Source organism: Molothrus aeneus, unplaced genomic scaffold (assembly GCF_037042795.1).
Source record: "Molothrus aeneus isolate 106 unplaced genomic scaffold, BPBGC_Maene_1.0 scaffold_70, whole genome shotgun sequence".
Classification (NCBI taxonomy): Eukaryota; Metazoa; Chordata; class Aves; order Passeriformes; family Icteridae; genus Molothrus; species Molothrus aeneus.
In genome coordinates this window covers 28298-41200 of record NW_027099222.1, presented here as the reverse complement: position 1 = coordinate 41200, position 12903 = coordinate 28298, and the positions used below count along the sequence as shown (strand labels likewise).

General features: G+C 56.5%; 1 protein-coding gene and 1 long non-coding RNA gene across 2 annotated transcripts; one reads left to right on the top strand and one right to left on the bottom strand.

The window, feature by feature from the left end:
* Positions 1-1083: 1083 nt before the first annotated feature.
* Positions 1084-11136, top strand: LIN7B (lin-7 homolog B, crumbs cell polarity complex component). Its single transcript, XM_066571484.1, has 6 exons — positions 1084-1171; positions 2983-3101; positions 5398-5469; positions 7194-7403; positions 9918-10078; positions 10581-11136. Exons 1-6 carry the CDS (start codon positions 1132-1134, stop codon positions 10600-10602), a joined length of 624 nt encoding a protein of 207 aa, XP_066427581.1. The 5' UTR covers positions 1084-1131; the 3' UTR covers positions 10603-11136.
* A 29-nt stretch (positions 11137-11165) lies between these two features.
* LOC136571130 (uncharacterized) lies at positions 11166-12480 on the bottom strand. Its single transcript, XR_010785643.1, has 2 exons — positions 11838-12480; positions 11166-11806 (listed from the first exon to the last, which is right to left on the bottom strand). It is a non-coding gene; the product is annotated as an uncharacterized lncRNA (long non-coding RNA).
* Positions 12481-12903: the final 423 nt, after the last annotated feature.

Below are 12903 nucleotides of genomic sequence, written 5' to 3'. Positions count from 1 at the left end.
GAATGGGGGTTTTTGTGCCAATTTTGGGGTTTTGTTTCAGGTGGAATTGGGGATTTTTTGTGCCAATTTTGGGGTTTTTTTCAAGTGGAATTGGGAAATTTTTGTTCCAATTTTGTTTTTTTTTTTTTTTCAGGTGGGATTTGGGGATTTTGTGCCAATTTGGGGTTTTTTTTAGGTGGAATTTGAGTTTTTTTTGTCCAAATTTGGGGGTTTTTTTCGGGTAGAATTGGAGGATTTTTGTGCCAATTTAGGGTTTTTTGGGTTTTTTTTCAAGTGGAATCAGGGATTTTTTGCTACAATTTGGGGCTTTTCAGATGGAATTGGAGATTTTTTTTGCTCCAATTTGGGGATTTCTTTCAGGTGGAATTGGGGATTTTTACTCCAATTTAGGATTTTTTTCATGTGCGATTGGGGGATTTTTGTTCCAATTTGGGCTTTTCCTTCAGGTGGAATTGCAGGATTTTTTTTGTTCCAATTTGGGTTTTTTTCAGGTGGAATTGGGTGATCGTTGCACCAATTTGGGGGATTTTTTTCAGATGGAATTGGGTTCTTTTTGCTCCAAAAATGTGGTTTTTTAGCCCTAAAAATGTCCCCTTCATTTTGGCGTCCTTCCCTAACAAGAGCTTTCACCCCCCCCCCCCCAAATTTGGGGTTTTTCTCACCCCAAAATTTCTGACATCCTCCCAGTTTTTGGGCTCTTTTCTCTTAGAATTGGGGTCTCTCCCCCCCTCCCAGATTTGGGGGTAATTTGGGACCCCCCCACCAAATTTGGGGTCCCCACAATAATTTGGGACCCCCCCCAATTCCCCCACCCCAATTTTGGGGTCTTCACCCTAAAATTTGGGGTCCCCCCACCTCATTTCGCCCCCTCCAAAATTCGGGATTTTTCTCCTCCCTCGAATTTGGGGTCTCCCCATTTCTGCGCATGCGCGGGGAGGGGCGGAACAACCCCCCGGGGGCGTGGCCAGCGCGGGATACGAGGCGTGGCCAGCGCATGCCCAAATAAGGTCATGGGCGCGGCCAGGCAGCACAGACGTGACCTGAAGCGGGCGGTGGGCGTGGTTTGGATGAGAAGGAGGCGGGGTTTGTGCGGATCGGGGCGTGGTTTGTAGTGGGCGTGGCCACGCGAAGATGGCAGCGCTGAGCGGGGACGCGCTGGGGCTGGAGCGGGGTACGGGCGGAATTTGGGGGGAATTCGGCGGATTTCGGGCAATTTTGGGGGGATTTGGGGGGTCCGGGGGAGTCCTGAGGGTGGGGGGAGGGGAGGGGGAGGGGCTGAGGGGCGTCGGGAGTGGGGGAGGGGGCGGCAAGGGGTGGTTGGGGGGGATTAAATGGGAAATTCGGGGGGGTGAGGGGAATTTGGGGCGGTTTGGGGGAATTTGGGGGATTTGGGGTTTTTGGGGGGGTCTGAGGGGTGCGGGAGGGGGAAGTTGGGGGGCTGGGGGTTTTTGGGGGGTGTGGGGGGGTTAAGGAGGGGCACGGGGGGAGTTTTGGGGTATTTGGGGGTGGTTTTGGGGTTTGATTTTGGGGTGTTTGGGGGTGATTTTGGGGTTTGATTTTGGGGTGATTTTGGGGGTGATTTTGGGGTTTGATTTTGGGGTGTTTGGGGGTGATTTTGGGTTTGATTTCGGGGTGATTTTGGGGTGGTTTTGGGGTTTGATTTCGGGGTGATTTTGGGGTGGTTTTGGGGTTTGATTTTGGGGTGTTTGGGGGTGATTTTGGGTTTGATTTCGGGGTGATTTTGGGGTGGTTTTGGGGTTTGATTTCGGGGTGGTTTTGGGGTGATTTTGGGGCTGTTTTGGGGTGACCCTGGGTCTGATTTTGGGGTGATTTGGGGGCTGTTTTGGGGTGACTTTGGGGTAATTTTGGGGTGATTTTGGGGCTGATTCTGGGGGTGATTTTGGGGCTGTTTTGGGGTGTCTCTGGGAGTGTTTTTGGGGTGTTTTTGGGGTGATTTTGGGGTGATTTTGGGGTGACTGGGGATGAGTTTGGGGGCTGTTTTGGGGTGACTGTTGGTGGTTTTGGGATAACTCTGGGGGTGATTTTAGGGTGATTTTGGGGCTGTTTTGGGGTGAGTCTGGTGGTGACTTTGGGTCGACTCCGGGTGTGATTTTGGGGTGATTTTGGGATGACTCTGACGGTGATTTTGGGGTAACTGGGTTGATTCTGGGGGTGATTTTTGGGGATGTTTTGGGGTGGTTCTGGGGATGATTTTGGGGCCCTTCTGGGATGACTCTGAGGGTGATTTTGGGGTCATTTTGGGTTGATTGTGGGGGTGATTTGGGGGCTGTTTTGGGGTGATTTTGGGGTAACTCTGGGGGTGACTTTGGGTTGATTCTGGGTGTGATTTTGGGGTGATTTTAGGGTGATTTAGGGGTGACTCTGGGGCTGATTTTGGGGCTGTTTTGGGGTGACTTTGGGTTGATTCTGGAGGTGATTTGGGGGCTCTTTTGGGGTGGTTCTGGATGTGATTTTGGGGCTGTTTTGGGGTGATTCTGTGATGTGTCTGTGTTTGATTTTGGGGTCATTTTGGGGTGATTCTGGGGCTGATTTTGGGGTGATTTTGGGGGTGACTCTGGGGCTGTTTTGGGATGACTGGCTTTGATTTTAGGGTGATTTCGGGGCTGTTTTGGGGTAACTCTGGGGTGATTTGGGGGTAACTCTGGGAGTGACTTTGGGTCGATTCTGGGTGTGATTTTGGGGTGATTTTGGGATGACTCTGAGGGTGATTTTGGGGTGACTTTGGGTCGATTCTGGAGGTGATTTTGGGGTGATTTTGGGATGACTCTGAGGGTGATTTTGGGGTGACTTTGGGTCGATTCTGGAGGTGATTTCGGGCCTGTTTTGGGGTGACTCTGGGGTGATTTTGGGTTAAATCTGGGTGTGAATTTGGGTTTGATTCTGGAGGCGATTTGGGGGCTGTTCCGGGGTCATTTTGGGGTGACTTTGGGGGTGATTTTGGGGTGCTTGGGGGGTCCCCAGACGTGTCCCGGGCCGTGGAGCTGCTGGAGCGGCTCCAGCGCAGTGGGGAGCTGCCCCCCCAAAAGCTGCAGGCGCTGCAGAGAGTCCTGCAGAGCAAGTTCTGCTCCGCCATCCGCGAGGTGACCCCAAAAACCTCCCCAAAAAACCCCAAATCCACCCCAAAACCTCCCCAAAACCCCCAAATCCACCCCAAAAACACCCAAAACCCCCAAATCCACCCCAAAACCCCCCCAAAAACCCCCCCAAAACCCTCAAATCCACCCCCAAAACCCTCAAAAACACCCCAAAAACACCCCAAAAACACCCAAATCCACCCCAAAAACACCCCAAAAACACCCCAAAAACCCCCAAACCTCCCCAAAAACCCCCCAAAAACACCCCAAAAAAACCCAAATCCACCCCAAAAACACCCCAAAAACACCCCAAAAACACCTCAAAAACACCCCAAAAATCCTCAAATCCACCCCAAAAACACCCCAAAACCACCCCAAAAACCCCCAAATCCACCCCAAAACCTCCCCAAACTTCCCCAAAAACACCCCAAAAACACCCAAAAAAACCCAAATCCACCCCAAAACCTCCCCAAAAACACCCCAAAAACCCTCAAATCCACCCCAAAAACCCTCAAAAACACCCCAAAACCCCCCCCCCAAAACCACCCCCAAACCCCCAAAACTGCCCCAGAAACCCACCAAACACCCCAAAACGCCTCAAATCCACCCCAAAAACACCCCAAAACCCCCAAATCCACCCCAAAACCCCCAGAAAAACACCCCAAAAACCCCCAAAGTCACCCCAAAAACCCTCAAATCCACCCCAAAAACCCCCCAAAAACCCTCAAATCCACCCCAGAAACCTTCAAATCCACCCCAAATCCACCCCAAAAACCCCCCAAAAACACCCCAAAATTCCCCAAATCCCCCCCAGAAACCCTCAAATCCACCCCAAAAACCCCCCAAGAACCCCCCAAAAACCCTCAAATCCACCCCAAAAACCGCAAATCCACCCCAAAACCACCCCAGAAATCCCCAAATCTAACCCCAAACCTGCCTGGGAATCCCCAAAAACCCCAAAACCACCCCAAAACCCCCCAAATCCACCCCAAATCCACCCTGGAACCCCTGAAACCACCTGGGAGCCCCAAAATCCACCCAAAAACCCCAAAACAACCCCCAAACCCACCTGGGAACCTCCAAATCTACAGGGGGACCCCAAACCTACCCCAGGAACCCCAAGAAACACCCCCAGGGCACCCCAAAATCCACCCCAGACACCCCAAACACATCTGGGGAACCCCAAAGTCCACCTGGGACACCCCCAAGTCCATCCAGGGGACCCAAAATGCACCTGGGACACCCCAAAATCCACCTGGGACACCCCAAAATCCATCCAGGGAACCCCAAAATGCACCTGGGAACACCAAAATGCACCTGGGAACCCCAAAATCCACCTGGGACACCCCAAAATGCACCTGGGACACCCCCAAAATCCATCCAGGGAACCCCAAAATGCACCTGGGACACCCCAAAATGCACCTGGGACACCCCAAAATCCATCCAGGGAACCCCAAAATGCACCTGGGAACACCAAAATGCACCTGGGAACCCCAAAATCCATCCAGGGAACCCCAAAATGCACCTGGGAACACCAAAATGCACCTGGGACACCCCCAAAATCCATCCAGGGAACCCCAAAATGCACCTGGGACACCCCAAAATCCACCTGGGAACCCCAAAATGCACCTGGGACACCCCAAAATCCATCCAGGGGACCCAAAATGCACCTGGGACACCCCAAAATCCATCCAGGGAACCCCAAAATGCACCTGGGAACACCAAAATCCACCTGGGAACCCCAAAATCCATCCAGGGAACCCCAAAATGCACCTGGGAACACCAAAATCCACCTGGGAACCCCCAAGTCCATCCAGGGAACCCCAAAATCCACCTGGGACACCCCAAAATCCACCTGGGAACCCCAAAATCCATCCAGGGAACCCCAAAATGCACCTGGGAACCCCAAAATCCATCCAGGGAACCCCAAAATGCACCTGGGACACCCCAAAATCCACCTGGGAACCCCAAAATCCACCTGGGACACCCCAAAATCCATCCAGGGAACCCCAAAATGCACCTGGGAACCCCAAAATGCACCTGGGAACACCAAAATGCACCTGGGAACACCAAAATGCATCCAGGGAACCCCAAAATGCACCTGGGACACCCCAAAATCCCACACGGCCCCACAAAACCCCTCCAGGGCCCCCCAGTTTCACCCCAACTCCCCAAAATCTCCCCCAAATTTTTTCCTGGGACCCCCCCCCCCCCAGTCCCTCCCAAATTTCTGCGGCTGGGGGGGGTCCGGGGGGGCTGCCCGGGGATTTTGGGGTCCCCCCCAACCCCGGGGTCCCCCCAGGTCTATGAGCAGCTCTACGACACCTTGGACATCGCGGGGAGCCCCGAAATCCGCGCCCACGCCACGGCCAAGGTACCCCAAAAATCCCTCCGGGGACCCCAAAAAAAACATCCTGGGACCCCAAAAATCCCTCTGGGGACCCCCAAAAAAACATCCTGGGACCCCAAAATATCCCTGGAGACCCCGAAAATACCCTGGGGACCCCAAAAAAACCATCCTGGGACCCCAAAAATCCCTCCGGGGACCCCAAAAAAACATCCTGGGATCCCAAAATATCCCTGGGGACCCCCAAAAAAAACATCCTGGGACCCCAAAAATCCCTCTGGGGGCCCCCCAAAATACCCTGGGGATCCCAAAAATACCCTGGGACCCCAAAAATCCCTCTGGGGACCCCCCAAAAAAATCCTGGGATCCCAAAAACCTGGGATCCCAAAAACCCCCCTGGGGACCCCAGAAACCATCCTGGGATCCCAAAATATCCCTGGGGAGCCCCAAAACCATCCTGGGATCCCAAAAAACTCCTGGGGACCCCAAAAATACCCTGGGATCCCAAAAATCCCTCCGGGGACCCTAAAGCCCTTCTTGGGACCCCAAAAACCCCCTCGGGACCCTAAAATCTCCCCAGGGGAGCCCAAAATCCACCCCGGGACCCTAAAAACCCCCTGGGGATGCCAAAACAACTCCATGTCCCCAAATGTCCTTAAACGTCCCCAGTGTCCCCAAACCCCTCCACTGTTCCCAGTGTCCCCAATCCACCCAATGTCCCCAAACCCCTCCACTGTCCCCAGTGTCCCCAAATGTCCCCAATGTCCCAAATCCCCTCAACATCCCCAATGTCCCCAGTGTCCCCAACACCCCCAATGTCCCCAATCCACCCAATGTCCCCAAATGTCCCCAAATGTCCCCAGTGATCCCAATGTGTTCAATCCCCCCAATATCCCCAAATGTCCCCAATCCCCCCAATGTCCCCATAGCCCCAACGCCCCCAACGCCCCCAATGTCCCCAAATGTCCCCAATGATTCCAATATCCCCCAATGTCCCCAATCCCCCCAATGTCCCCAATGTCCCCAAATGTCCCCAATGTCCCCAATCCCCTCAACATCCACAAATGTCCCCAATGCCCTCAATGTCCCAAACGCCCCCAATGTCCCCAATGATTCCAATATCCCCCAATGACCCCAATCCTCCCAATGTCCCCAAACACCCCCAATGTCCCCAAACCCCCCCAGTGTCCCCAAAACCCCCCCAGTGTCCCCAATGTCCCAAATCCCCCCATCGACCACAAATGTCCCCAATGCCCTCAATGATTCCAATATCCCCCAATGTCCCCAAACCCCCCAATGACCCCAAATCCCCCCAACGTCCCCAACACCTCCCGTTCTCCCAACGCCCCCAGTGACTCCCATGTCCCCAGTGTCCCCAATTCCCTCAATGTCCCCAAATCCCCCCAATGCCCCCAACACCCCCAATGTCCCTGAATGTCCCCAAATGTCCCCAATGCCCTCAAAGTCCCGAATGCCCCCAATGTCCCCAATGTCCCCAAATCCCCCCAATGACCCCGATCCTCCCAATGTCCCCCAACACCCCCAATGTCCCCAAACCCCCCCAGTGTCCCCAATGTCCCCGATGTCCCAAATCCCCCCATCGACCACAAATGTCCCCAATGCCCTCAATGATTCCAATATCCCCCAATGACCCCGATCCTCCCAATGTCCCCAAATCCCCCCAATGTCCCCAATGTCCCCAAACCCCCCCAGTGTCCCCAGTGTCCCCGATGTCCCCTCGCTGTCCCCAGGCCACGGTGGCGGCGTTCGCGGCCAGCGAGGGCCACGCGCACCCGCGGGTGGTGGAGCTGCCCAAGACCGAGGAGGGTTTGGGCTTCAACATCATGGGGGGCAAGGAGCAGAACTCGCCCATCTACATCTCCAGGGTCATCCCGGGCGGCGTGGCCGACCGCCACGGGGGCCTCAAACGGGGCGACCAGCTGCTCAGCGTCAACGGCGTGGTGAGGATTTGGGGCCAAATCCCGGGATTTTGGGGTTTTTGGGGTGGTGAAATTGGGATTTGGAGCAGTTAAATTGGGGTTTGAAGGGTTAAATTGGGGTTTTGGGGGGTTTGGAGTGGTTAAATTGGGGTTTGGGTGGGATTTGGGGTGGGATTTGGGGGTGGCCGACCGCCACGGGGGCCTCAAACGGGGCGACCAGCTGCTCAGCGTCAATGGCGTGGTGAGGATTTGGGGCCAAATCCCGGGATTTTGGGGTCTTTGGGTGGTTTGGAATTGTTACGTTGGGGTTTGAAGGGTTAAATTGGGGTTTTGGGGGGTTTGGAGTGGTTAAATTGGGGTTTGGGTGGGATTTGGGGTGGCCGACCAGCTGCTCAGCGTCAACGGCGTGGTGAGGATTTGGGGGAAAATCCGGGGATTTTGGGGTCTTTGGGGTGGTGAAATTGGGATTTTGGGGGGTTTGGAGTGGTGAAATTGGGGTTTGGGTGGGATTTGGGGTGGGATTTGGGGTGGCCGACCGCCACGGGGGCCTCAAACGGGGCAACCAGCTGCTCAGCGTCAACGGCGTGGTGAGGATTTGGGGTGAAATCCCGGGATTTTGGGGTCTTTGGGGTGGTGAAATTGGGATTTTGGGGGGTTTGGAGTGGTGAAATTGGGGTTTTGGGGGGTTTGGAGTGGTGAAATTGGGATTTTGGGGGGTTTGGAGTGGTGAAATTGGGGTTTGGGTGGGATTTGGGGTGGGATTTGGGGTGGCCGACCGCCACGGGGGCCTCAAACGGGGCGACCAGCTGCTCAGCGTCAATGGCGTGGTGAGGATTTGGGGCCAAATCCCGGGATTTTGGGGTCTTTGGGTGGTTTGGAATTGTTACGTTGGGGTTTGAAGGGTTAAATTGGGGTTTTGGGGGGTTTGGAGTGGTGAAATTGGGGTTTGGGTGGGATTTGGGGTGGCCGACCAGCTCCTGAGTGTCAGCGGGGTGGTGAGGATTTGGGGTGAAATCCCGGGATTTTGGGGTCTTTGGGGGGGTTGGAGTGGTTACATTGGGGTTTGGGGTGGTCATGTTTTGGTTTTGGGGTGTTTGGAGTGGGTGAATTTGGGTTTTGGGGGTTTTGGGTGGGATATGGGGGGACCACCTCCTGAGCGTCAACGGGGTGGTGAGGATTTGGGGCCAAATCCCGGGATTTTGGGGTTTTTGGGGTGGTGAAATTGGGATTTTGGGGGGTTTGGAGTGGTGAAATTGGGATTTTGGGGGGGTTTGGAGTGGTGAAATTGGGGTTTTGGGGGGTTTGGAGTGGTTAAATTGGGGTTTGGGTGGGATTTGGGGTGGCCGACCAGCTGCTCAGCGTCAGCAGGGTGGTGAGGATTTGGGGCCAAATCCCGGGATTTTGGGGTCTTTGGGTGGTTTGGAATTGTTACGTTGGGGTTTTCGGTGGTGAAATTGGGATTTTGGGGTTTTGGGGTGGTTAAATTGGGATCTTGGGACGTTTAAAGTGGTTAAATTGGGATTTTGGGGGGTTTGGAGTGGGTAAATTGGGGTTTTGGGTGGGGTTTTTGGGATCAGGGCAGTTTTTAGGTGGGGCTTTGGGGTCGGGGCAGTTTTTGAGGTGGTTTTTGGGGTTTGGGGCAGTTTTGGGTTGGGTTTTTGGGATCAGGGCAGTTTTTGGGTGGCTTTTGGGGTTCTTGCGGGGTTTCTGGGGTTCTGGTTTGGGTTTTGGGCTTGGGGCAGATTTTGGTTGGATTTCTGGGGTTCTGGTTGTGTTTTTGGGGTTCTGGTTTGGTTTTTGGGGTTGGGGCAGTTTTTGGTTGGGTTTTTGGGGCTGTGGCAGTTTTTGGTTGGGGTTTCTGGGGTTTTGGTTGGGTTTTTGGGGTTCTGATTGGATTTTTGGGGTTCTGGTTGGGTGTTTGGGGCTCCATTTGGGGTTTTTGGGGCGCAGAGCGTGGAGGGGGAGCAGCACGAGCGCGCGGTGGAGCGGCTGAAGGGATTTTGGGGTTCTGGTTGGGTTTTTGGGGTTCTGGTTGGGTTTTTGGGGCTGTGGCCGTTTTTTGGTTGGGTTTTTGGGGTTCTGATTGCATTTTTGGGGTTCTGGTTGGGTTTTTGGGGCCGGGGCGGTTTTTGGTTGGGTTTGGGGGTTCTGATTGCATTTTTGGGGTTCTAGTTGGGTTTTTGGGGCCGTGGCAGTTTTTGGTTGGGGTTTCTGGGGTTCTGGTTGGGTTTTTGGGGTTCTGATTGCATTTTTTGGGGTTCTAGTTGGGTTTTTGGGGCCGTGGCAGTTTTTGGTTGGGTTTTTGGGGTTCTGATTGCATTTTTGGGGTTCTGGTTGGGTTTTTGGGGCCGGGGCAGTTTTTGGTTGGGTTTTTGGGGCTCCATTTGGGGTTTTTGGGGCGCAGAGCGTGGAGGGGGAGCAGCACGAGCGCGCGGTGGAGCTGCTGAAGGGATTTTGGGGTTCTGGTTGGGTTTTTGGGGCCGGGGCGGTTTTGGGTTGGGTTTTGGGGTCCCATTTGGGGTTTTTGGGGCGCAGAGCGTGGAGGGGGAGCAGCACGAGCGCGCGGTGGAGCTGCTGAAGGCGGCGCAGGGCTCGGTGAAGCTCGTGGTCCGTTACACGCCGCGCGTGCTCGAGGAGATGGAGGCGCGGTTCGAGAAGCTGCGCACGGCGCGGCGCCGGCAGCACAACAGCTACTCGTGAGCGCCCCAACCCCAAAATCCCTGAGTCCCTAAATCCCAAATTCCCTGAGACCCCAAACCCCAAAATCCCCAAATCCCTGAGTCCCCAAACCCCAAATTTCCTGAATCTCCAAACCCCAAAATCCCCAAATCCCTGAGTCCCCAAACCCCAAATCCCAAAATCCCTGAGTTCCAAATTCCCTGAGTCCCCAAATCCCAAAATCCCTGAGTCCCCAAACCCCCAAATCCTTGAATCCTCAAACCCCAAAATCCCTGAGCTCCAAATCCCCTGAGTCCCCAAACCCCAAATCCCAAAATCCCTCAGTCCCCACACCCCAAAATCCCAAATCCCTGAGTCCCCAAGTCCCGAAATTCCAAAATTCCTGTCTTCCCAAATCCCCGAGACCTCAACCCCTAAATCCCCAAATCCCTCAGTCCCCGAACCCCAAATTCCCTGAGTCCCCAAACCCCCAAATTTCACCCCAAACCCCGCTGACCCCACCCCGATTTCACCCCGCAGGTCGCTGGAATCGAGGGGATAGAACCCCCCAGGACCCCCCAGGACACCCCAAAATCACCTGGGACCCCCCCAAAATCACCTGGGACCCCTCTGGGACCCCCCCAAATTCCCCTTGGACCCCTCAGGACACCCCAAAGTCACTTGGGACCCCCCGGGACTCTCTTGGACCACCTGGGACCCCCCAGGACACCCCAAAATCCCCCAGGACCCCCCAGAGTCACCTGGGAACCCCCAGGACACCCCAAAATCCCCCGGGACCCCTCAAAGACCCTTTGGGATCCCCCAGGACCCCCCCAAAGTCACCTGGGACCCCCTGGGACCCTCTGGGACCCCCCTAGGACACCCCAAAATCCCCCGGGACCCCTCAAAGACCCTTTGGACCCCCCAGGACCCCCCCAAAGTCACCTGGGACCCCCTGGGACCCTCTGGGACCCCCCCCAGGACAGCCCAAAATCTCCTGGGACACCCCAAAGTCGCCCCTGGACCCCTCTGGGATCCCCCCGGGACCCTCCCAGGACCCCCCAAAATCCCCTGGGACCCCCCAGGACCCCCCAAACCCCCCCCCCCCCGTGTGTATATCTGGCACACTCTGTACAGTATTTATTGGCTGCTATTTAAAGGCGTGGCCCAGGTGGGTCACCTGTGTCACCTGAGTGTCACCTGTGTCACCTTTGTGTCACCTGTGTGTCACCTCTGTGACAGGTGTCACGTGTGTCACCTGTGTCACCTGTGTCACCTGTGTCACCTGTGTCGCCTGAGGGGGGTCACCTCAGTGTCACCTGTGTCACCTTTGTGTCACCTCTATGTCACCTGTGTCACCTGTGTGTCACCTCTGTGACAGGTGTCACCTGTGTCACCTGTGTCACCTTGGGGGGGTCACCTCAGTGTCACCTGTGTCACCTGTGTCACCTGTGTCACCTGTGTCACCTGTGTCGCCTGAGGGGGGTCACCTCAGTGTCACCTGTGTCACCTTTGTGTCACCTCTATGTCACCTGTGTCACCTGTGTGTCACCTCTGTGACAGGTGTCACCTGTGTCACCTGAGGGGGGTCACCTCAGTGTCGCCTGTGTCACCTCTTTGTCACCTGTGTGTCACCTCTGTGACAGGTGTCACCTGTGTCACCTGTGTCACCTGTGTCACGTTACCTGTGTCACCTGTGGGGTTTCACCTGTGTCACCTGAGGGTTGCGTGTGTCACATGTGTGTTGCCTCTGTCACCTGTGTCACCTGTGGGGGGGGGGGTGGTCACCTGTGTCACCTCAGTGTCACCTGAGTGTCACGTGACCATCCCCGGGCTGGGGGGAGGGGCCCTTTTTGGGTGGTGAAAAGGAGAAATGGGGGTCGGTTTCCATGGCAACGGGGGATGGGGCGGGGGGTGTCGGTTTCCATGGTAACAGAGAGGGGTTGGTAACCATGGCAACGGGGCAGGGTGGGGTTTCCATGGTAACGGGGGGGGGTCCCGTCTCCATGGCAACGGGGTTGGATGGGGTCGGGTCTGTCTCCATGGCAACCGGGGGGGAGAGGAATCCTAACTCCTGTCTCCATGGCAACGGGCATGGAGGGGATGGGATGGGCCATCGTCATGGCAACCGGGGTGGGGGGGGTGGAGTCACGTCTCCATGGCAACAGGAGGGGAGGGTGGAGGGGCGGTTTCCATGGTGACAGAGGGGATGGATGGGGGTGATCCGTCTCCATGGCAACGGGGTTGGATGCGGTGCTCCATGGTGACCGCCATGAAGGGGATCCCATTTCCATGGCAACGGTGCTGGCTGATGCTGATGCTCCGTCTCCATGGCGACACGCAGGGAGGGGAGTCCGCCCCATCTCCATGGCAACGCGGGGCGGTTTCCATGGCGACGCGCTCCATCCTGGTACGCGGGGATGGGAGCGATCCCGTTGCCATGGCGACGCACGGGGGGGGGGGGGAGAATGGTCCATCCCCATGGCAACGCGGGGGGCGGGGCCGTCTCCATAGCAACGCGCATGCGCGCCCTCCCCCGCCCCCGCCCGATGACATCACCCCGCCGCGGCCCCGCCCCCCGCGCTCTCCCATTGGCCGCTCGCTCTCCGGCCACGCCCCTCCCTCCCACCCGCCGAGGGGGCGGGGCCCGCGCGCCGCCGGCGCCCCGGGACGCGCTCCCATTGGTCGGCGGCGCCGTCAATCAGCGCCGCTCTTAAAGGGCCCGCGCAGCGTTTTGCGGGGCCGGCCCGGGGGGGGTCGGTACCGGGGGGGGGGCGGGCGGCGGCCGCGGGGCTCGGGCGGGCCCGGGGCGCTCTGGGGGCCTGAACGGGAGCGGGGGCGACCGGCAGCGACCCCCCCCCCC

Coding starts and splice junctions, on each gene's coding strand:
- LIN7B (XM_066571484.1), top strand. CDS start 1,132: ATGGCAGCGCTGAGCGGGGACGCGCTGGGGCTGGAGCGGG. Junction 7,404..9,917: donor TGCTCAGCGTCAACGGCGTG/GTGAGGATTTGG, acceptor TTTGGGGCGCAG/AGCGTGGAGGGGGAGCAGCA. Junction 10,079..10,580: donor CGGCAGCACAACAGCTACTC/GTGAGCGCCCCA, acceptor TTCACCCCGCAG/GTCGCTGGAATCGAGGGGAT.